Raw genomic sequence first — 23,944 nt, 5'->3', positions numbered from 1 at the left:
ATCAATTTCAGACGGTTGCATAATAATGCGGCTTCAATAAAATATTACTTCCATAAAAAAACAAAGTTACAAAAAAAATTTGGGCTGAATGGACGAAGACACGGCTGAAAACTGTCATCTATCTGCACCAATCTATCAAAAACTTTTCTCAAAGTCAAAAAGTCATTAACTGAACGCATCGTATGAACAGAGAACTCCTCTCTCTCAGAAAAAGTTAGTTCACGCGGCAATATCACTCACCTTCACTATTAGGTCAAAACGCCGCCTGAAGAAATCGTACTTCCGGTAAAAAAAAAACTTTAAGAACATAGCCGGAAGAATTCCGGAAGCGACTCGAAGCGTCAGAACTTCACTAACAAATACCGTAATTGCAACGGAAGCCACTACCTTTTGTATTAAACCATTAACACACTGCCTCCCCAGGTCTGCTCTAAAAATTGGTCAAACGTAAACCACTGTCAACAAGAGAAACAAAATGCGGCAAAATTTTATATTATTGAAAACGTTTGGTAACGTTAAAAAATCCAAAATAGTTAAGGTGGTCAAAAACCTGATAGTCTGAAAAAGCTGACAAGATTATCAACAGCCCTCAAATAATTCATGATTCTAATCTGAAAAAGATCGCGAAAGCAAACGGCAGATAATAATCTTAGAAACTAAGTTAAATCTTTTCAAAAAAGAAAGCTCAAATTTAAGAATCAGAAAGCACCTATAATTACACTTCTAATCACTGCGATTAAGACAAAAAACAACACACACACACACATGTTCCTTCCTGTACATAAGCTAGACAACATGATTTCATACTAAATCAAAAATAAAATTGATCATAGAAAAGACATAAGAAGCAGAATATTCAAAGGCAAAAAATCGTTTTAAAAAATACCAAGACCGGAAGAAAGCTGTAGTAATTAGTAATAAGTGGAAATTTTGGAACAAGCTTGCTATCAAACTCTCAGTACTGCTTTATGTTGAATGAAATCAATTGCATACGAAAGAAATGGCGAAAATCTAAGAAAAAGCTGAAATCATTCATTTTTACAACTGAAAAAATCCAAGGCCGAAAATAAATGTAGGTGCCAGGACAAAGCTAGAATTATACTAAATAGAATGTAAATATGGGCACATTAAAAGGAACACCGTAACAAAAAGACATTCTTGATTTTTGAAAGTTGAAAATCAATTTAAAAAAATCGGAGAAAAACGAATACATTTCATTGTTCAGCATTCAAGACATAGAAAACATAACTAGTCATCCGATACAAAGATCTATCCTCCTGGAGAGAGCAAAAAATGCAGGAAAAAGCAGAATCCATAAATACGAAACATAGAAACATTTTGCAAAAAAATGGTCAAAGAACTTTTAAGGACTGCATTTATGAAAAAGTTTTAACTGTTTTTTGAAAATTTGACGCCAAAAAATGATTGAATTTTTATTGAAACGAAATTAAAGTCCCTCATGTGTTGCAAAAAAACTTTCTAGCAATTACAACCAAAATACAAACGAAAAACTGACGAAAATCGGAAAAAAACTACCAAAATCGGATTAGCATATGTACAATTTTATGAAACAAAATTACATCGAGGTAGAAAGAGGCGTTGAATATAGGAAAAAATAAAGAGAAGTTGCCATAGTAACTGATTTTTGACAAAAAAAGACGGCTAAAAGATCCAAAAATGAAGAAATTACTATTAAAAAAGCCAGAAATTAACTAAAAAATCAAGAATTATGTGCCAATTTTCAAATTGAAACGCATTTTCAGGCTCTGCAAAACACTGTGGTATCAATTTCCGAGGTTGACATTTCAAAAAAGTATCGAATAAAATTTATTTCCACAAGAAACCAAATTAAAAGCAAAAAAATTGTGCCACTTAGACGAAAAAACGGTTAAAAACGGTCATCTATGTGGGCAATTCAGTCAAAAACTACTTTTCAAAGTCAAAAAGTCATTCACTAAACGCAGCGCATGATCAAAAAACTTCTCTCGCTTAGCGAAAATCTGTTCACCAAGACAGCTTTTCTCACTTTCGATTTGAGGTCAAAATGCCGCGTGAACAAATCTACTTCCTGTAAAAAAACCGAGAGAAAACCAATACTCCTCTTCGAGTCGTAAAAACCAATACTCCTCTTCGAGTCGTAAAAAAAACCAAGGACACCGCAATATAGCTCCGCTCAGCTTACAGCTTCGCAGCTATAATCAAACTTTGAAGAAATTAGTCATTGGAAGGGAAATTGGTTTTAAACTACGATGAAATTAGAACGGGCAAGGAGTAGTCTGGTAATGAGCACCCCCTATCACAGCCGCTTCCCAGTTACGCAATGTAAAACTGACCCCTATAGTAATTTTTACTGTCATACTGCACCAAACTAGTCACAAATGCTGCATGCTCACCAGGAACGCCTTAACTTTCATTCATTGTCTCATCCACAGATTGTTAAATTGAGCCAAAATTTTAGAATGATTCAAAGTAAAACTAACTAAGAAAATACCATTTTCCTATATTAAAATGCATTCTAAATGCAAAACATTGTAGTTTGAAAGGTGAATATTAGGGATAGTCGGGGATTTTTTGAGAGAGAGGAGGGGTGCTTGTTGACGGAAAAGCTCATGAGTGAGCCATCATTGTAAGCTCTTAGGATAGCGGAGGGGAGGGTGGCGGAGGATGTGGAAAAATTGAAAGTATTCTGGCATTCTGACAAATGTCCAGGCGTCCCTGATGAATGACTTTTGGTTCCAAAGACTTAAAATAATAGTAGAGAAAACCTGAACGTCAAAAGAACAAAGCCAGAAAGGGAACTAAAAAAGAACATCAAGATACCTCATCAAATGTATCTAAAAGTTTATCCAGAATAATCTAAGAAAGCGACAACTTACGCCAGATGTCAGGAACAGATCCAGGTTCTGGTGCAAGAGCAGTTGATTAGACGCGTTTCCGAAACAGAATGCTTGGAGAAACTTATGTGCGTAGTACATCAATTCCACCATTTTCTTGTCATTGTACCGATCGTACGTAATTTTAAGCAACTCCATAACAGCATCATGAGCTTTCAGATTTTTCAGTAGCCTCTGTTCGTGTTTCTTGGCAACCTTTTTGCCGTGCTTATCTTTCTCTACACACAGGTTAGATAACCCGATAAGAATGAACTTTATCTCTTCGTACTTTTGGCGGTTCTCTGACGTCAGCGCCGAATCTACAGGCGCTATTTCCGCTTCTTTTATGGCGTCTTCAATACAATTTGGTTTCTTAGCAGGAGGTTTGCTAGCTTTCCGCGATTTCTTTTTATCCTTCGTCCCGGAACCCGAGCCAGACTTGGATCCCCCGCCCTCTTCATCTTTAGCTTTGTAAACCCACAGTTCGCTTTTCTCAACATGTGACCTCAGTTTGTCTAAGTTTTCTCTGATCATGTTGAAATTGTTCACGTCTTCTTTCGAGATCAAGAGCTGAACTTGTTTGAATGACGTCAGCACTTCCTGTCGCTGAGTGAAATGACGGAAGATGAGCTGCAATGCACCGGAGACTAGAGGTAGATAAGAATTCATGGTCAAAAAGAGGAGTACTCGCAGGAACACTTTCCCATGCTGGCCGTCCAGGTCAAGGTCAGGGTACTCCCACGCGTTGTTGGTTATAAATGGCATTGTAGGCGAGGCAGGTGAGTTTCCACCGCTATTGGCCAGGATGTTGGAACCAAACACACCCTCTGCACGAGTGATTACATTTCCTATAAAACAAGGCGAATTTTGATTAGTTAAATCTGAAATCTGTTTAGAATAATTAATTAGACATGTCTCTGATATAGTGATGTTTCTTTACCCTACTTTCTACAGTTTAAACACTTCCATAAAATTTGTATAAAAATAAACATGCAAAAAAACAACGCTTTTAGGGGATTCGCGGTCGGAGTAGCAGCCAGCAAAAAAGTATCGATAGATTTATTAGAAAGGTAATTGCACCCGTAACTCAGCCGTCTAATAGCTTATTACTTAGCTACAGCACCTGCATAGCAACTTAAAGGTAGAACAATAGCATTGACCTCATCATAAACATCAAAACCTCATGACACATCATAAAACGTTGATTGATTTAGTCACAGATCACAGGCTCACTCACAGGTTTACACTCCGAATTTTTGAACATGATAAGCCTTTACTCAACATTTACGAGTAAATTTTTCAAATTTTTGATTGATAAACCCAACACATCATAAAAAAGTTGTATTCTAAAAATTAATCGACTTCATGTTAATCTTTAGAAGCATGAAAGCCCAACCAAGTATAAATTCTGCTGAAGATAACTTTACCATAGCTTGAATAGGGGTTCAAACTGATCTTGGCGATTAAGGTATGCCTTGAACAAAAACAAGAGAAATTACAAGAGAGAACTAATTTTGAGAAATTTACATCAGTTGACTTGTTCAGTGAGTAGAAAAAAATATAACAATAATAGTAACATAATAATAACTTTGGTACTGGTTTGAATCCAATACTGCTCCATTTTACCAGTAGCAATAATTGTTCAGATCTCATCCACATTAATTAGAGGGTAACTAACGAGAGAACTGAGAGAAGTGTTCTGTGCTTGCGAAGTCCTGCTCATTGGCAACTCCGTCCACAAAGTTCTCAAACTTCTTGGCCAAGTGAGTGATGTCCTCGTTAGAAGAGGAGAATTCACACTTGAAAATCGACAGCAGACATGAGATGCGATAGTCCAATCGAACATTTAGGATGAACTGAAACAGAGAACTCATGTTTTGCATTTGCATTCAATTTTAACATTCCATGAATACCCGATAAAGCTACATATCGGCATTGACACTACCTCTGGTGGGATAGCTATAACACATTTCCCGATTTTTCTGCTAACCAATTTGATACAAAGTACCCAAAAGGCGAAACTCGAAAAAAACTTCCCACTAAAATATTATACGCTCGAAGGGATTTACATAACAGGTCTATTTCTTCTATCAGTTCTGTGGATTTTAATTCACTTTAAATTAAGATACATAGAATCGGTAGATGAAAAAACAGACCCGCAAATCACTGAGAGCCTATAGTATTTTTAGTATCTATAGTATTTAGCCCATTCGGTGAGTTATCGAGGCAAAAAGTTAACAATGAGTTAATTTTACGCTCATCTTGTGCCCCTTTAGCGACTTTTCACTAAAAATTATATTCATAAAGTGTTGCTTATACCTTACAAATATTTTCTTCACGTTTTCAGTTATTAAGAAATTCAAATTCATTTTTACAATCGCAATAAAATTAATTGGACTTCACATGTAAAACATAACCGACTAACGTCGGGCAAATTGCTCTCAAACGACCGGCTGGCTTCGTCAGTAGCTAGCCATGGGGGGGGGGGGGTCAGACAAAAAATCTGAAGCAAAAAATCGCATAAAAAGACTAACAGGACTAATACAATTGCTAAAAACTTCGGTTGAGAGCAATTAAAACGATCAGTTTTCTTTGGCGGAACAACCGAATCCATACATGAAATGAACACTGCTAAAACCTTTAAATTGTTACTGTTAAAACTCAAATCAAAAACAAATTTAAACACTGTTCAAAATTTAGAACATTAGCGTTAAAATTCATCAATCCCATGGAGTGCTTGCAAAAATGTTAGCTGCGGGAACGTTTGAATAGGACATGAAACTGCTAAATAATTTGAACTATCACATTTTTTAACAGTTTTCGAAAAGTGGTTAATTATCTACAGGACATGTCCATTCCGAGTTGATCTTAAGCAAACGGCTTAATCAAATACTGTTGTAAATCCTTAAACAATATGCTCAAACCACCGCGATTGATAGCATAGGCAAAAAATAATTCCTGAGGATCAGTTTTGCATGTAACGAGGGAGAGCAAAAAAGTTTATTTAAAACGGTTTAATCTCCCCCTGTTAGATGTGGAACCCTGGCGCACACTGTTATCATACGTATTGTTATCATAAAGACTGGAATCATGAAAACTGTCATCATCTAACCCTTACCATGAGAGGAACTATATAATTAAAGTCGATGCAAAGGAATCACGCTAACTCTTTCTAACACTTGTACTATTTAAGTAAGAGTACCTTATCTCCAAAGATCCCTAACAAGAGCGAAGGAAATGTCATTTCTAAGCGACTGGTGTTCAATAAACCTATTATAGCGAAGTACAGAACTCAATGTATTTTACCGAGATTTATATTAAAAGGCGTACTGAGTTGAATAGTAATTTGCTTCAAACTGTGGGTTGCTTGTTTAACGTAGAAGCTGTTGGTACTCGCTGACAACCATTAAAACTGAAAGAAAGTAAGAGTTTTGCATAATCTTGATTTGGTCAGATCGGAATTTTTTTAAGTTGGTACCGAAAATTTGTCGGCACTCTCAATTTTTCAAAGCCAAACTAGTGAAACCAAGTGGGAATCACCAACCAAAAATGGACCCCTGAGCCACTTGTATTCAGGAATTGCTGGTAACAGCTTTAGCAGTGAGGTAGCTATAAGGGAAAGTAAAAATTTTGAGGTAAAACTCGAAATAGCTCATTTTGAGTTTTTAAGAACGCCTTTTATAAAAGAGTGTAAAAGGCGATGTAATCTCATGTCCGATTAGGCAGGAAACAATCTGTACCCCCTCTCCCACGGCGCCGTGTTTCAATAAAAATCAGGAAATACATTTTGGTCGGATAATTAGAATTTTGCCAAAGAATTTCGTTTCACCCACCTTTTCGGCGACATTTGATAAGTACGTACTGGCATTCAACGCACCACGTTATTGTGGACTCAGTATTCTTGTCATTCAACCAACCAATCAATGAGATCAGAGAAACGGAAATCCTTGTGCAGGAATGATGGTTGTTTTATTAGCGCACACAATTTGTTTGCTCGTCACAGTATAAACGTTCCTTACACTCTAAGCGCAGGGCAGAAATTTCTAAGCGCGACGTCCTGAATAGTCGCCGTTATACTATTTAAGTTACTTGGCAGAGTTGCCAGATTGACCGAGCAAGAAGCTTGAAGTTATTGCTGTTGTTTGATTGTGGTTCATCAATTGGTTATTAGCTGAGCAAAGATTTCAGCTGTATTAATTGAGCTTAATTACTAGCGCAATTGCTATACGGAGCCGCTGATTTGATACTAACTTAGTAAATTATTTCTTGTTCCAAGATTGCGGGTGCTTGCGTTAGATTCAGTTTAAGTTATCGTTAGTTTGTGTAATTTAATAGAGCATTTTACCTGATGCATAATGAACTGTTGTACTTAGTTATGAGATTTAAATTTAAGTGTCCTACCATCGACACATGTTAACGGCCAAGAGCACAGTACGGGAATTATATTGTTAAGACGAACTAACAAAATAAAACCCTTCGAAATTTTGAGATCTGGGCGCTATTGTTTTCCCGAGATAGGCTGCCTAATCAAAATTCAGAATCTGAAAACTATTAATAGAAAAACACGCAAAAATTATTCAACAGAATTCAACTTAAATGCACTCATCTCTAAAACAAGCTGTAAAAATACCAGTGATACTGTCAAACATTACCTCTAATATTTCAATTATCTTCAACTTTGTCTCTTGCTCCAAATCATTCTTCTCACTCCCATGTGGGTTTTGAGTAGAGTCCGATCCCACGTCTCCGGCTGCTCCGGTAGCCCCTCCGGCCCCAGTTGAGGGATAGTCCGATGACAGTCCAGCTCCGGCTGAGGCTCCAGATTGCGCCTGGTTGACAACGGCTGCGTTGTTGAGAGCCGAAGCCATTGGGAAGTTGGCGCCCATGATACCCATAGACACCACTTGTCGAATTATACTGTTGCCTTTTGCTGAAATACAATCAGAATTCACTTCATTTTTCCATTGCACAAGTCCATATTATTCCGACAATCTATAAAAATTGCGGCTCTTTCACATTATGATCCGGAGGATTATAGGTGGTTTGACGCACAAGACCCGCTTACCAAACTTACCATTTCAATTACTATTGTTCGACTATAATGGGAAAAAGCCAAAAATGCCGTTTAAAGCCAGAACAGATAGTTTTCCTTTTTACCATATAAACTATATTAATCGTTCTTGTTAATGACACCAAGTCTACTCTATCTTCAAATTTTCATCAGTGCGGGATTAACTTCACTAAAGAAGGAGAACTATCCAGCTGAAACCATTTTAAATTAAACCCACAGAAGTTACAACATATAACCGCCACTACTAACAGACCAGGTTCATAACACAAACACATCGAAACTTGTACCATTTTCAGACACACAAATGATTAAATATCCTTATTTTGCCCAAACCCAAATCCTTTTAGAGATGCAAAAGGAGAACGATTAAATCCAATATTGGTGCCACGTCCAAGTTTTAAACACTACATGACGAATTAGTTGAGTTACAATACAATTCTTTGAAAGACAGTACGTTAAAAAAAATGAGAGACAATTGAAAAAGACAACAGCCTTTAAATCTAATCACCGTCCCAAATTTAAATTTTTCGTGTACTGTCTTTATTTATTTATACTGTCTTTATATAATTTCCTATCAAAGAGCATCCTTAAACCTGTATTCTGTGTTGCAACATTTGACTTTTTCTTAAGAATGTCAATTTGTGGCTCAAATAAATGTTGAAACCCATATTGAGAGGTGACTACAAACAGCAAACTACGGGAACAGCAAATACCAATTAGTACAATTTCGTAATTAAGAAAAACGTGGTTAGAAGGATAACACCAAAGACCCAAATTTCTGTATTATTAGGTGGAAGTTATGGTTAGTCTGCTTTATTGGCTCGAGATACTTCAAATTTTCTTATGGTATACTACAGTAAGAGCACTGCACACAAACGTAACATGAGTTCACCCAATGTCTAAATTGCTGATTTAATATTTTAATGGCTATATTACCTCATATTCAGAAACACATCACAGTTGCAACATTTTTTATTATTTTTCAGTAATCAAATTATAGACAAAAGCAGTCTGCTTCGTACTTTAACTCAATTGCGGGGGTACCATGGTGATTTGTGGGTACAAGCCTGATCGTAATAAAACTTTCTGAGAATCGACTGAACTTGGAACTGATTCCAACCATGAGTTCCCCAACCAAGCATACCTTAACTCATTAGTATAAAATCATCAGTTTTAAAAACTTTAACTGAGGATCAGATTGCCCAAGCGATTCAAGCCCAAGAAAACTCACGAAAGCAGCACGTACATGGAAAAGGAACCGTCAATGCAGAAAGAAGTCCCATGGATATATGCACCCGTAGGTTCGCAATACCAAGAGACGTTTAAAAACCGAACGATAAGAAAATTTTAATTTGAAAACGCAGCAAACATAACCAACTAGTTACCGCTAAAACGCTCTCGTACGACTGACGTGGACTCAATTCTTTTGCAGCCTTAGGGGAGTAATTGTAGGGCACTGAATTTATTAGAGCTTCAAGAGAATGATGTTATCATAGGCAGGCAACTAGCAAGATTTAGTGAAAAAAATAGAAATCACCTGCCCTACATTTGACTTTTAGTATCAAACTACCAACAATTGAGTTCTGCTGCTTCAAATTATGCAAAAGCAATTTAGATCACGCAAAAATCAAGAAGTCATGCGTATAAACTCAATCGACAAGTCACAACGGCCAAGCAAAATAATTTGCATAAAAAGAACTTTTTGGAAGGGGAGGCATTGAAAAGATTCAAATATAAAAGTTACCCTTCAGGATGGAAAGTTTTCGAGAAAATTTAATTATTGAAACTTGATTTCTCCCCTAATCTGGGGACTACCAAGCTGGTTGTAACCATGTTTGGTTGAATTCAATATTATTATTATTATTATTATTATTAAAACAGACGAACCTAAAAAAAATCAATTCAAACTTTGAAAGCTAATTAAAAAACGTGGCTCAACAGCTATTCTGATAGTAAGACTTTCGCGGAAGTACTTTGAATATGAATCGAAATTGGGCAACTCAGTCTCACTATCACATAAACCGACTAACGCAGGAAAAAGTGCTTTCAATCGACAGGCGGGGCAGTTTAACTCAGGGGACTGTAGCCTAGGTAAGTTTTTGTTATGGGTTAAAAAAATTCTGAATAAGGAGGGGTTCCAACTCCCCGTCCTCCGGCCTAATAGACTGACGCACTAACCACTCGGTTATCTGGGCCTTGTATTACCTTCTTTTACATTTTCTTTTGTTTTAGCAACAGACGTAATTTCTGAATAAGAGCAATTACGGCCACGCAAAAATCAAGTAGTTACCCAAGAAGTGAAATCAAAAAATGTTCTAGAATAAAATTTACGTAAAAATTTTGCACAAAAAAGACACAGCTTTACATAACTGCTTCAAACTACGTTCGAGGGCAATTAATTATCGGCAAGTTGAGTAATCCAAAAACCAATAAATTGAAAAAAAAATCAAAAATGTTTGTTGAACAACCTAAAAACAAAAAGGCCAAGGAAAGATCATATTGACATCAAAACTTTTAGAGCAGGATCCGTCTGGCCAAGTTGCTGAATGACTAACTTACACAAGCAGACGATCGTGTAAGCTATTCCGCATGAATACCTATCTCGCACTTCTTTTAATATCCCACAAGACACTCGTTCTTGCAAGAGCTGTTAAGTATTAAGGTCTCGCCCCTCAATAATCTCACCCATCAATTGATAAGATCACACTCGGCTCTTATATGATCAACGAGCCATTTAAAGACATAAGGCATGGGTTCTTCATGCATTCAACGTCAACATAACGGCCTTTTTCTTTTAAATCTCATATTCTATTAAGATAAAAACAAAGACCAGTGTTTCTCCTCATAACGATATCTTCAAAACATTTAGTAATAAAAAATCGTATCGTTTCAGTAAAAACACAATCAACTCTTGCGAAGCTTTCACTAATAAGCCAAGCCAGTTGTCATGACTTTCACGTCATGAATTTCTGCCTACCCAATATTTGCGGTTGAGAACCAAGAGCTCACTTGGTCAAATCATAAACAAAAACCGATCAAGAATCAAATCGCATCAGAATGTCTTGTGGGTTAATGCTTTAGAAAAAATATGACAAGTTTGGAGCAATTGTTCTGGTCATAGTAAAAGCCAAACAATTGCTACAAATTTAAATTGAAAGCACTCAATCGCGCTTTTTCTCAGAGCGCAAATTTGCGCATTCGAAAGCTGTCACTTGACTTTGCCTTGAACTTTTTTGACTCGAGTATCTATTGGTTCTAGACTTTTTTCAAAAAAATATTGAAAACCGGCAACAAACGCTTCAGAAAATTTTTGGATTATAAAGTTAATCATCTGTTGACTGTCGCTAGTAAAACATTTGAGAAGTTTTCTCATTTTTAGTATAAATTGTTTTCTCGCTTGCAAAAAATATAAGACGAAAGCTAAAATTTATTGTGCTTATACATTATTTATTTAATCAGCTTCCCCGACAAAATGGGGAGAAAGATCTCCTCCAGTCTGAAACAAAGCTACTTTTCTAAAATAGAGGAACAATGTTCAAACTGGATGCTATAGTGTTACACAACTAGAACTTTTCAAACCGTCGGTGAGCAAAAACGCAGCTAACGGATGAATAGAAAATGGCTTGGTACTTAATTCTAGCGGAGAAAGCAACCACAATTATTCTACAAAAACCATCTAAAAAGTCAGAACCAGAACAAATTTTTCATTCAATCAAGGGTTAAATAAAAGCAATCTGATTTATAAAACATCAGAATAACGTGTTTTCACATAAAACACGGGAAAAGAACAACTTAGCATCGTACCGCCATAAATTCGACTAAGCAAAGATTTTCATATGGTTGCAAATAACTGCATAAAATCTCTATTATTTCTATTTCAATTCTCACAAATAAATTCCATTAAGTAAAGATTTTCATATGATTAAAAATAACTGTATAAACTCTATTATTTCTATTTCAATTCTCAGAAATAAATTCCATTAAGTAAAGATTTTCATATGGTTGCAAATAACTGCATAAACTCTCTATTATTTCTATTTCAATTCTCACAAATAAATTCCATTAAGTAAAGATTTTCATATGATTAAAAATAACTGTATAAACTCTATTATTTCTATTTCAATTCTCAGAAATAAATTCCATTAAGTAAAGATTTTCATATGGTTGCAAATAACTGCATAAACTCTCTAATAGTTCTTTTTCAATTCTCACAGTTATATAACATATCGTGAAATAAAAACGACTGTAGTGCTCAGTACCCAGTAGAGTCACGCAATATAAAAACAATTGGTTTAAATCAGGCGAATGGCTCCCGAACAACCGAAGAGAGGTTGGCTTCAGTAGCAAATAACTGGTTCTAAGGAATGCTAGCATTATGGGGAATCAAGCAATGGGGGTAGGGTTTGGAGGTCTGGAAGGGGAGTGTTGGGGGCCGGGTGACTTAGGAGGTCAAACTAAAGATTATGAACCGCTATTCAAACCATGAAATTGTCTACTCATAACAGTTTTGGTGAAGCGCATCCTTAGAGACTAGTAAGGTGTAAGGCTCTAGAAGAGCAGCTCAACCAGTTAATGCCTCCGGGCTCTATCTGTTTATCCGTTTTTGAGGACGAAATATTTAAAGGGTCAGACGAAAAATGGGTCGAGCGAAAGATCGTATAAAAACCACGGGACTAATATAATTGCTAAAAACTTTGTTTCAGAGCAAATAATTAAATTTTGAGAGCTAAGAAATTTAACGCTCAAGAAGTCAAATGTTGAAAACCTAATTAACAACTGCTCAGACGACAAAAACATTGTTCGAAAAAACCGCATAAAGGACCAACAGAAAACAAATAATTGCCACAAAGAGCAAAGATTTTTTTAAAGACGGCTAAACACCTGCCGCATAACCGTTATGCAAGACGATGGTTATCTTATAATATTGTACTGCAGCCGCCGGAAAGTGTCGGCGAGCCAGAAGTTCTATCCGGTAAATTCCAACACTGGCTTGCTACAGTTGTTTTCATAGATTCACCAAAATTCCTATTGAAGTACCAAATCATTATGAGACTTGTGTAAATGAAAGGGAAACCGTGCAATGACGTCAGGAAAACGCGCGCCATGTTAAGTATACCATATATACGCTGCTCTTATAGCATTCTGAACGGTAGTTTAGTCAATTTTGGAGATAAAACGAAAGTGAGCCAATGACCACATAGAACTTTAACATCAACAGAAGTGCAGTTTTTGGATCCTTTAAACCATGAACACGTTTCCTAATAGGAATTTCAAGTATGACAAAAATTTAGCAGCTAACATAAGCACTTCTAGAATAGTAGCGACAAGACGAACGTTGTAGATTTAACACAGCTAGCAAATTAATTAACGTCTTTCATACATTTACCACCCCCCCCCCCCCCCCAACACTACTTGGGAACTTAGGACCCTACCAACTTTCACCACGAGTGCGAGGATATGTTGCTGAAAAGAGAAATCCAGACACCAACACCCACACCCAGATAAACAGAGCAACTAACTGAAGAAAGGACAAAAAAAAAACAAATCGATCCATTAAAACCTGGACCGCAGCTGTGTTAAATTTACATATTCGGTAATAATTGCAACAACATTATCAGCCACCAATGTGATCAAAAGTGCAACCCATAAATGCAAAACGCTCGTTCATGCTCACTAATGTAATTAATCGGGTAAAGTGCGAAAAACGCTCGCCATAAACACCTCATTAGTCTTGTTTGTTATTTGGGGTTCTGATTATGCCTTGCTTTGTTTATTTATGTTTACATCCCGTGAGCACAAACCTTCCTGATAGTGGGGTGAACTATGTCCATAACTATCCATGCTGTGGTCTTTCAGTGACTGGCCGCTACTCGCCTCGGGGGGCGTGAACAGCAACGGAACCAAAAGCGACGGAATTAAACTGTACGAAGCTTTTTGAGCAGTTGCACCTTTCAAGTTGAAAAAACTGTTGCTATTAGACACATTAGCAGATGCCGACGTCTGTACACTGAAGTTTGACGATCCCCGTTTTCGAAACGCCCCATTCGGGGGTTTCAGGTAGTCTTTCTCAGAGTTTACCCCTATTGGAGCCGCGGTCGATTGTGACCGATGGCGAGGTACCTCGGCGGGGTCTCGACCTTCTTCGTCGTGTTCAGACGAGGAGGTCGGACACCAAAACCGACGACAAAGTTGCACAGATGAGAGTTTCTTGGGCTTGTTAGCCGCGAACTCACGATTATTAGATCTGTGCATTGCTAGAACATATAATTTCATACCTTCATCTATAACTTACGTCATTTTTAGTTTCTACCATTTCATTTTGTACCATAGAATAAATCTTTTTCGGATCTATCCTGTTAAAGACCCTCCAGCATTACAGATGCACCCATTTGTAACCCGAAACATTAGTTATAGCAAGTTAAGAAATTTATCGTCATTTCCAGCAAATTTGGGCAAAGTTGTTATTTGATATTAATATTTCGGTTCTTATCAACCGCTGTGGACTTTCTTTTGCCTCATTAAAGGTCTTGGGGGATAAAAGCGACTGAATTCTACAAATGCAAGTCACGTCTAGATGTCGTAATTGAGTTCTACAACAAAAAGAGCTCAAAATAGGCCCAATAAATTCAATAGCTGCTCTATTTACAGAAGAATGTATTATTTTAACAAATTTAGGAGCTGTACAAAAACTTAGAGCATAATATACCGGAGGGACATTAACGGAAAAGATATTTTGAATGTAACAGTCAATGTCTGAATAGTTTTCACAATTCAAATGGTCACATCGCATCACAAATTAATCCCAACCTGGGGTAAGCTCCAACATATACGCGGAAAGGGAGGAAAGACACTGTATACGACATTCAATAGTACACCAAGAAGAGTTCGCCACATCGCCTCAACCGAGAGAGAACAAGAGAGAAGAGATAAAAAGGGCTGTCACATTGGGGTAGAGGCGGTTTGTAGCAGTGAAGAGAGGATTTTCAGATTACAGAAATCCATGTTTAAAAAAAATCATACCCGTAACGCAAACCCTCCAATCAAGCAAAATCAAAACATGATTGTGTTAAGAACAAGTATTATTCTTTTATCAAGCAAAATCAGGACCATTACCTGCATCCAATTTTTTGCTTTCAAATTCATTAAGGGTCATCGCAGACGTATCGCGCTAAACTCTATGCTAAGTTTACACCCAAGGTCAAGTGCCAATCGGCTTTGGGTTGTTGTTTCTTTAGTTCACTCATGTTTCGCGTGATATCAGAACATTTCCCGAGGAGCAAAGAAATATTAATATCAAATTTTACTCCACTCATTGCTTCCAAAAAACGAAAAAAACTTTGTATTTTGATTTGTCTAACAAATAGTTGTAACAAAAACTCGGATTGAAAAAATTGAACTCAAATTAATTAAACTTAATTAAGTGTGCTTTAGATTAAAGCAGAAACCACGGCACCGGCTAAGTGTCATCATTAGCCGTTCTCAGTAGAAGTGCTGCCGTTATTGCTGTTAAATCTGATCTGCTAAAAATTTCAGTCATTTAATATACTGTCAAATTTGGCAGTTAATTTAAAACGTACAAGGCAGATCGCCGGAAAATAGCCACGATTGATTCGCATAACCCCTATTGGGACTCGGAGACAAAAATAAAATAACCGTAGCTGGAAGATTGCCACAAAATATCCGCAATAGCTTCGTAGACCTGCAATCTTGAAAGGATAGAAAAGAAACAGACCAAAAAAAAACTTTTAAATGCAGAGATGCTATATTTTGATTAAGAATCTGTTTAACTTATTGCTGCTTCTATTAGAGGCCCTTAAATACCCTCCAATTAGAGTGACACGCACTCATTTGATCTTATCTCTTTGAATTAAAGTAAAGAAAAGTCAATTTCAAAGTTTGAAGTCATCTGTGAGTGAAGTAATCAAGTGAATGAACAAAAACTCTCTCCACTAAAAGTGAAAAATGACACGCCACGCACGCAATTCAGTTGAAATTGCAGGACCTAGTTTCTATTCTGGATTTCGTTTATTATTAGCCCGTTTATTTTAGATTGATTTCCTGGGCAGCTGCTGTTTAAAAGCTCTTTGAGCAGAATGAGCTAAGAATGAAACGAGCCTAGAGAAGTCAAACAGATTTCACTCAATGTTGAACAAGTTGTGAACTAAGTAAAGCGAAACATTTCTTTTTCCACAGAGAAAAAAAGAGCCGCTATAACAGCCGGCTGATAAGATGAGGGCGGCTATTAATAATTTGCAACATCATATAAAATTTGTAAGTTTTTTCTTGTTGCGCTTTTAACACTAAATCTTTTGCGATGATAAGTGTTAAAAGATTTTGTTCATCATCGCATGACTTTACGTTAGAATTTGAATATAAGGTTTCATTTGCTGGAGATCAATTAACAATAACTTAACGATAGAGCACCAACAAGATCCCCATTAGGTCAGATGGCCGTTTTGAAGGTCTCGTAAGCGTAGGAATTTTTTCGAGTAGTTAGAAAGTTTACAGTGGAAAATTTTTTTAATTAGGACTGAGAAGTATATATTAGAGAAAATAGCCGTATGAAGAGACGGAGCAGATAGGCTTTATATTTTAAATTTAAACCAAGCCGCATATAAGGGCAACATAGTGTTTGATTTGAGAGTGTGTTCGAGAGTGAATGTGATTGCGGGAATGATTTTTCTATTACTCTCTTCACCATCACAAGAGAAAGAAATGGAGCATAATCTATCACAGTATGGATGGAATATGAAACACAAATGAACTACACGCAGACTTACCACCGAACTCTATAGCAGTCATGGATAGAGACATTTGTAAACAGATCATTATACAAACAGAATATACGTGTCACATTAGATAGATAGAACATGAACACAGTTGTTTCTTTATTCACTACTAGATAATTCAAGTTAAGTCTAAAGGAACTGTTTCCTTGCCGGCTTAATTATGACGATCGATTTTTGATGTCTTCCCACTTTTATAGTCCCCATATCTTATTATACGCGACACAAACGAGTTATCAAAGCAAGAACACACATTAGTTTGATCACACAACATCAAAACAAAAATCTTGTTCACGTTATGGCAGGGGGATGTTGAGGGAGTGGCGAGAAAAGAAACAGATCCAATCTAAGTACTAACCAGAAGCCAATTTATGCGATATTCATTGAGGAATCTTTCGTTCCAACCGGTCAAAATATTAAGAGTTTTAACAAGAGCAAAATTAAACAATATGAAGCAAATTTTGCATTGGTGGTTAGACCAGAAATCTGCTCTTAAAGTAGAAAATCGGACCCCTGAACAACTGCATATTAATTAGGAAGGAATGAATTTTGACCGGGTGAAAATAAAGAGTCCCCAAAATGAATTTTAAAATATTTCTTCACAACTATTGCCTCAGATAGTGCATACAAAGCCGCCAACTGTGGAAACTTATGCTCAAAGAGGGCCATTAAAAACGTCAAATTTAAATTATATCCATTTTCGCTGGCTATTCTTGCCCGGCATGGGATTTACCAAACTTGAATGAAATAATTATTATCATTTTCTTATGTTTTAGATCATAAAAATCAAGGCTGGCACTCATACATCTGACCAACTATCAAAATTTTTCCAATTGAAGACAACTTTCCGTCGAAGACTAGTACCATTAAAAAATTCAAATGAACCTTAAATGTTACGTTTTAGAAAAAAAACAAGTTCAGATGTGTATTTATTTTTTGCATTTAATTTTGCATTCACTTTTTCAAAACAATATTTAAATGCTCATCTCGCCGCCCTGCACAATTTAAGTTGTTTTTATTTTATTGAGTGCCCATAATACAACCAAACGCTATCGTCAACAACATTTCAGAAATAACAGGTATTTGACCATTGAGTAAGAAAGTAAATATCTGAAAAAAAAAACATTTTCAGAAAAATTTTAATACTCTAACATTCACTCACTTGCATCCAAGGTTCTCGCGTCACACTTCGCAATTCCCTCAGATCCAACAGAGCAATCCAAAATAGACAACAAAGTCCTTGTCAATTTCAACAGATCTTTGAAGTTGTAGAAACCGAAGTAGATCAAATGTCTCGCCAGGTTCACTACCTATAACACAAGAACATAACCGACTAACGCCGGGCGAATTGCTCTCAAACGACCGCGAGCGGTTGGCTTCGTCAGCAGCTAGCCACTAGCCACGGTTTTGCGAGGCAAGCTTTACCTTAATTGAAGGGGCGTGAGGTGAGCGCAGATGGTGAGGTGCACCGGGGGGGGGGGGGTGATGGGGAAACAGCAATGGTGAAGGGGGGTGATGGGGGCAACGGTGGGAGGGTGGTTTATAGCTGCCTTACGGCCGCTGAACGATGTGCAGGGGTGGGGATGGGGGTGAAGTGAGAGGGGGCTGATTTGGAGGGGGTGTGTTGTCTCGGGGGGGGGGGGGTCAACTTTTAAGAACCGCCTTCACACCATAAGTATAAGTCCCCAAAACAGTGTCAGCGAATCACATACTTGGAGACTAGTGAGCTGAAAGGCTCTAAGAGCAGTTAATCGCCGGGCACTAGTTGTTTTTTCCGTTTTTGAGGACGAAAAGTCGAATGGGTCAGACGAAAACTCAGTCAAGCAAAAAAATAGCACAAAAAGACCGACAGGACTAATATAATTGCTACAACCTTCGCTTGAGAGCAATTAAAAACTTCGTTTGAGAGCAATTAATAACCCTCACAATATTATTCCCCAAAACATTTATACATCCGGGTAATTCTGCAAGAATGCTTGGCAAAAAGTCGACAATCTGCGCAGCTTCACACTACAAACTGCTCTGAAACTTAATGCCCTCGCGTCTTTCCGGTTTATCCTCGTCACAAGACGAACCGCTCAGCAATGAACGGAATGGGGGGTCGATCGTGCAGGGAAAAGGGTTGAATGAGGTGGGGGTGGGGGTGGAGTGAAAGGGGAAGGGTGGAATACAGAAGGGGTCCGAAAAACCGCCCATAAATCCATTTTATGTCTTCCGAGCGGCTTCGAAGCTTTCAACACATGAGACCAGTAAAGCTCTAAGAGAGGTGCTCAGCAATTTAATGACCTCTGGGATTCACCCGTATAACCCATTTTGAGAACTAAGTCCGAAGCGTCCAACGAAAAATCGATCAAGAAAAAAATCGCATGAAAAAGACAATAGAATTGATAAAATTATCATAAACGTTGTTTGAGAGCAATATAAAAGCCTGAGCGACAAAAAATGCCTGTACTACTATCACTGAAAAGTATAGCAAAGAAATAGATTGGTCATTAAAAAGCCTAGTCTAGACTAACTAGAAATTTTAATTTTTCGTTATAATGAAATTGTTGCTGGGACCTCAAATTATTAGGGGAGGAAGCAATAAAAAATCAAAACAGCTTTAATGTTAATTCAAATCAAAATGCAAAATGTACTACACATTGACCTAAAAGAGCCATGATTGATTTACATGACCTTGATTGGGATTGAACCTAGAATAGAAGAGAAAAAAAGATCATATTGAATCTTTAAAAGGGACGTTTACTGGTAACAACAACTAGCATTCTGATATTTCATATTGTAAAAATCGACTAACACTCGAAAAAAGAATCGGCAGTATAATATGTGAGAAAATGACCAGGAACATAATAAGTTGAAACAATAAACATACCCGGCAGGTTGCCGGAAAATAGCTGCCGTTGATTCCAATAAGCATGATTGGGATTGAAAGAATAGAAGATATTGAAAAAAAGATTTTTTCTACAAAAACATTTATTAAGTCCGATTTATTTTGATGGCATTTCGTAGTCGAACATACTTCTGTTTCTTAGAGAGAGGCTACAGGGTTACTATCAATATCAATAAGCATTAGAGATGGTAACTAAGACTTATAGGAACGATGTTCAAATAGCGGGCATCTAAAATTGGGCTTTATGGGTTTATCCCGGTTCTACTTCTGACTTCAATTTTTTATTCTGACTCTGTTCATTTTGAATTGCTTTGCTGAGCAACTGATGTTCAAAATCACTTTTAGCAGAATGAGAGAAGAGAGAAACTAGCCTAGAGAAGTCAAAAAGATATCACGCAAAATGTTGAAAAGGCGGCAAAATGAGGTAAAGCGAAACATTTTTTTATTCGACGACGTAAAAAACATAGCAGGACAAGTCCTGACGTACAATTCAAAGAACTTTCATTGACTAAACAGAAAACTAGACCTAGAAAGGACTATGAATGGATTGGGAAAACCATTTAGAAAAAAATCCGATCCAAAAAATCAAAAAAACAGAAAAAATCAAAGCGAAATTCGCGCATGTGAACAAAAAAACCACTAGCGAGAAAGCGAATTTATGTTCAAACACCGTTTTTCACTCTACTTTAAATTTAGAGCGAAAAAATTTCACGCCACAAAACCACTCGCTTTTTCGCTCCACTTCCTGTTTCGGCGTGATCAAAATCACTACTCCAATTTGACTTCAAAAATCATGAAAATGTGTGAAGAGATCTTAAAAAAACAGCGCCCTAATACAATTCAAATTCTTTGAATTGTAAAAAAATAGGAGCGCTATAATAGCCGGCTGAGAAGATGACGGCGGCTATTAATAAAGAGAAACTGCTATAATTTACAAATCCTATCAAGGCTTCCAAATTGTTTCAACAACACTTTTGAAAGACAATCCCAGGACAATCAATTCGAGTTTCTACGAAAGACCCATTCAATGAAATATCGAACCACTCTGATCATTCATCATACTATATGCCAAAAAAAATCTGAACAAAAAAGCTGGTAAGAAGTGGCATCATCCAACACAAAAATGGAAACACAACCGGAAAAATACAAAAAAGCGAAAAATAAAATGAAAGCACTATTGTTCTGCCAATCAGGTGACAATATTTAAATTCCTTGACACAATTTCACTCATAAAAATTAAGAGCGAAGAAACAGATATTTGCAGGCTAAAATTTAAACAAAAGTTGAACTCAATTTCTCTGACAAAGAAAGATGGTAATGGCTAATTGCATGCAAGACAGAAATGAGATAACAACCTGAGAAAATTCCAATAAAGACAGAAGAAATTAAAGAACTATTGTTCTGCCAATCAAAATACAAGATGTGATTTGCTTAGATTTACTTTGACTGATAAGATTTAATTTAATGACAGATCTTAAGACTGAAAAAAAAGCACATGTAAGCAAAAAATTGAATCAAATTTCCTGTACAAATAGCCCTGAAAAAATAGCAAAGAAATATATTGGTCAGAAAAAGCACTGGAAAGACTAAGTTTAGCCAATCAACCCCAAAAAGCAAAATGACACGGAACACGAATGACATCTAAATGTTTCATATTTGTTTCAAAATGTAAATCGAACTCTAAAGCTTTCCTAACCATCAATTACATCAGGGAAATAATTTGGAAAAAGTTAACGAAAACTCACAAAAACTTTGAGTTTTTCAACCCTGTGAGTTTTTCAACCGCTCTTTTTCAACCCTAAGAACAAGAAAAGCCTACTTTCTCTCTGTTCTTGAAACTTGCTTAAGACAACAAAATTACACTTTGTAACGCTTTCACAGTAGCAACTATATAGATTGTGAAAAGACCAACTAACGCCGGGCGAATTGCTCTCAAACAACTGCCGAGCGGTTGCCTTCGGTAGTAGCTGCAGTTTAGGAAGGATAGCTTTAGTTTAACTGAAGGGGCGCGGATGAGCATGTCGTGACCGGTGGAGGGGGTCAAGCACGCTAAGTTACGGGTGGAATGTGGTGGAGGGGGCGAGGTAAGCGGGGGTTGGAGGTTAAGTGGTGGGGATAGGAGTTCTCTTAAGAATCTAAGAACTGTCCTTAAACTATGAATTTAAGTCTCCTAAACAGTTTCAGTGAATCGCATACGTAGAGACTAGTAAGCAGTACGGCTCTAAGAGAACTTAATGCCCTCCGGGTGTTACCTGTTTATCCCATTTTTGAGGAAGAAAAGTCAAAAGCGTCAGACGAAAAATCGGTCGTGAAAAACCGCATTAAAAAGACCAACAGGACTAATATAATTGCTACAAACTTTGTTCGAGAGCAATTAATTTATACGTTTCGCAAATATAGAAAGGTTAAACGCCAAATAAATTTATTCACCAATTTCGATCTCTCGGCGGCATTCAAAACTTGGTTATAGCCAAATTCCTCTCCTAAATACAGAAATCACCAATGTTGGTTATACTGCTACAAATAATTACACTGCCTTAACACCCCTTAGTTCTGCCAACAAAAGTAGGCTGAAAAGGATCCGGTAAATTCATTAATTCAGACCTCAAAGGTGAGTTTGTTCCTCTCCACATTGTCAAACAATTCTTTGGCCACTTCTTCCAAATAGTTGCCCACAAACTCAATAGTGTCTGAGAAACGAGGCCGCGTTTGCTCATGCGATCTCTCTTCACCTTTCTGGGTGTCGTAACTGAAAACATATTCTACATTAGAACTCTTTCTTCGTAGACAAAAAAGATATGAAGGATTGTGACAACTTGCAAAACGGTGTCAGGTGAAGTTTGTGTCACGAAAAGATTTGACATTACAGTATATTTGTTCAGTACACAACTATCAAAAAACAGGTTTGAGAAAGCTGGGGGCAGTATCCATGATTTATTGAATCCACTTTTGACCCAAATGAGAAGTATGAACTTAACATGCAAAGAACGCGCGCGAATGTGTGTGAAACATGATAATTGTCATATATATATAACTCATATGGCGCTGGTGATAGAACGCTCGGGCGCGGGGGCGGCTATTGAGGAAAAAGAACAAGAGTATGAAAAATAGTAATGAATGGCATGAAATAGAAACACTACCAACACAAAGGATGAATTTAATTCAACTTGATTTTCCCACTTTTATTATCATATATATTGGTGTGTTGGTCTACTTTTTATTTTGAGGGAGGGAACAGTGAGCTTTGTATGAAAGGAAAGAGGACAAGCGCCATTTGATTATGGGAGGCGGAAATTACAAAAGAGACTTATATCCGATTCAACTCCCGGCCCAGCCAGGGCTCGAATTACCAGAAGTCACAACTGCTCCATTCACTTTCAATTTTATTTCACTGTTCAAGTTAAAACCTAAAGAAATCTCCAAAAAGAGTCAATTATGGTAGTGTTATTTCAAACAGCGAGCTCAAAACTCGCTTAATTCATCACGCATCTAGTTAGGAATTGCAAAATAGAGCAAAATTGATGGAAACATACAGTCTCGGGGCTGTCGCATTGTTTTGAAGGAAAAATTCGGCGCAGAGCTGAGCGATAAAAATTGATAAAACATATCCTCAGGTTAGGGCATGAAAATTTAATCAATTTTGACACGGGGTTTGGTTTGCACTGGGGCATGCGAGGTAAGAAAGAGGGGAGGGGTTCGCTGGGGTGGTTATTATGTAACGAGAAGAGGAGAGAGAGAGAGAGAGAGAGAGAGAAATGCATGAATGTAGGAATTCAAATGAGGGTAACTCTCTCTTTCTCTCGTACCACCTCCCACTAAGTCACTTCAATTACCCTACGGACTGTGAACAATTCGCCACCACAAGCCAAACCCCCTCTGTACGCTCCAGGTTGCTCAGAGGGTTCCGCGCAAATTGGATTAGCACACGCTGGGTTCAACTCAACGCTAATTCATCATAAGGCGCTTTTCCTATTTGAGACCACTTAGCGTAATGAGGCTTTCATACTCAGCCAGTGGGAAAATCTACATTCAGAACTCTTTATTACTGATTCTTGTTGACAAGCAACATTGCCAACAGTTATTTAGCATAAAAAGCGGCACCAGCATACACTTTCAGTGCCGGGATCAACTGAAAAAATATACAATGACGCTTAATAATTCCGAAAGATTCCAAATAACTTTGGAGAATTCTTGAGAAAGCGTGGCAGAGAAGCCAAGAAAAAAGCACGACTATAGTTTGAAGGAACAATTCACGTCATGAAACAACAACAACAATCACTACTTACCCATCGTTTGCAATAAAATTTGATAAAATTTTAAAAAT

General features: G+C 37.2%; 1 protein-coding gene across 19 annotated transcripts in view; it reads right to left on the bottom strand.

Annotated features, from left to right (window-relative positions):
* Window positions 1–23,944, bottom strand: part of LOC142342608 (inositol 1,4,5-trisphosphate receptor-like) — a 175,066-nt gene that overhangs the window by 113,721 nt on the left and 37,401 nt on the right. For 18 of the 19 annotated variants that reach the window (XM_075394000.1, XM_075394013.1, XM_075394006.1 and 15 more), the window contains 6 exons: window positions 22,225–22,369; window positions 17,893–18,040; window positions 13,746–14,198; window positions 7,526–7,803; window positions 4,552–4,729; window positions 2,877–3,721 (listed from right to left, as the gene is read on the bottom strand). In XM_075394000.1, coding sequence (XP_075250115.1) covers window positions 2,877–3,721; window positions 4,552–4,729; window positions 7,526–7,803; window positions 13,746–14,198; window positions 17,893–18,040; window positions 22,225–22,369 — 2,047 coding nt within the window. The remainder of the gene's footprint in view (window positions 1–2,876; window positions 3,722–4,551; window positions 4,730–7,525; window positions 7,804–13,745; window positions 14,199–17,892; window positions 18,041–22,224; window positions 22,370–23,944) is intronic. The other variant, XM_075394016.1, reaches the window with a different exon arrangement.

Source organism: Convolutriloba macropyga, chromosome 7 (assembly GCF_964194025.1).
Source record: "Convolutriloba macropyga chromosome 7, txConMacr16.3, whole genome shotgun sequence".
NCBI lineage: Eukaryota > Metazoa > Xenacoelomorpha > Acoela > Convolutidae > Convolutriloba > Convolutriloba macropyga.
The sequence above is the reverse complement of the archived record's forward strand: the minus strand, read 5'-3'. Positions and strand labels throughout refer to the sequence as shown.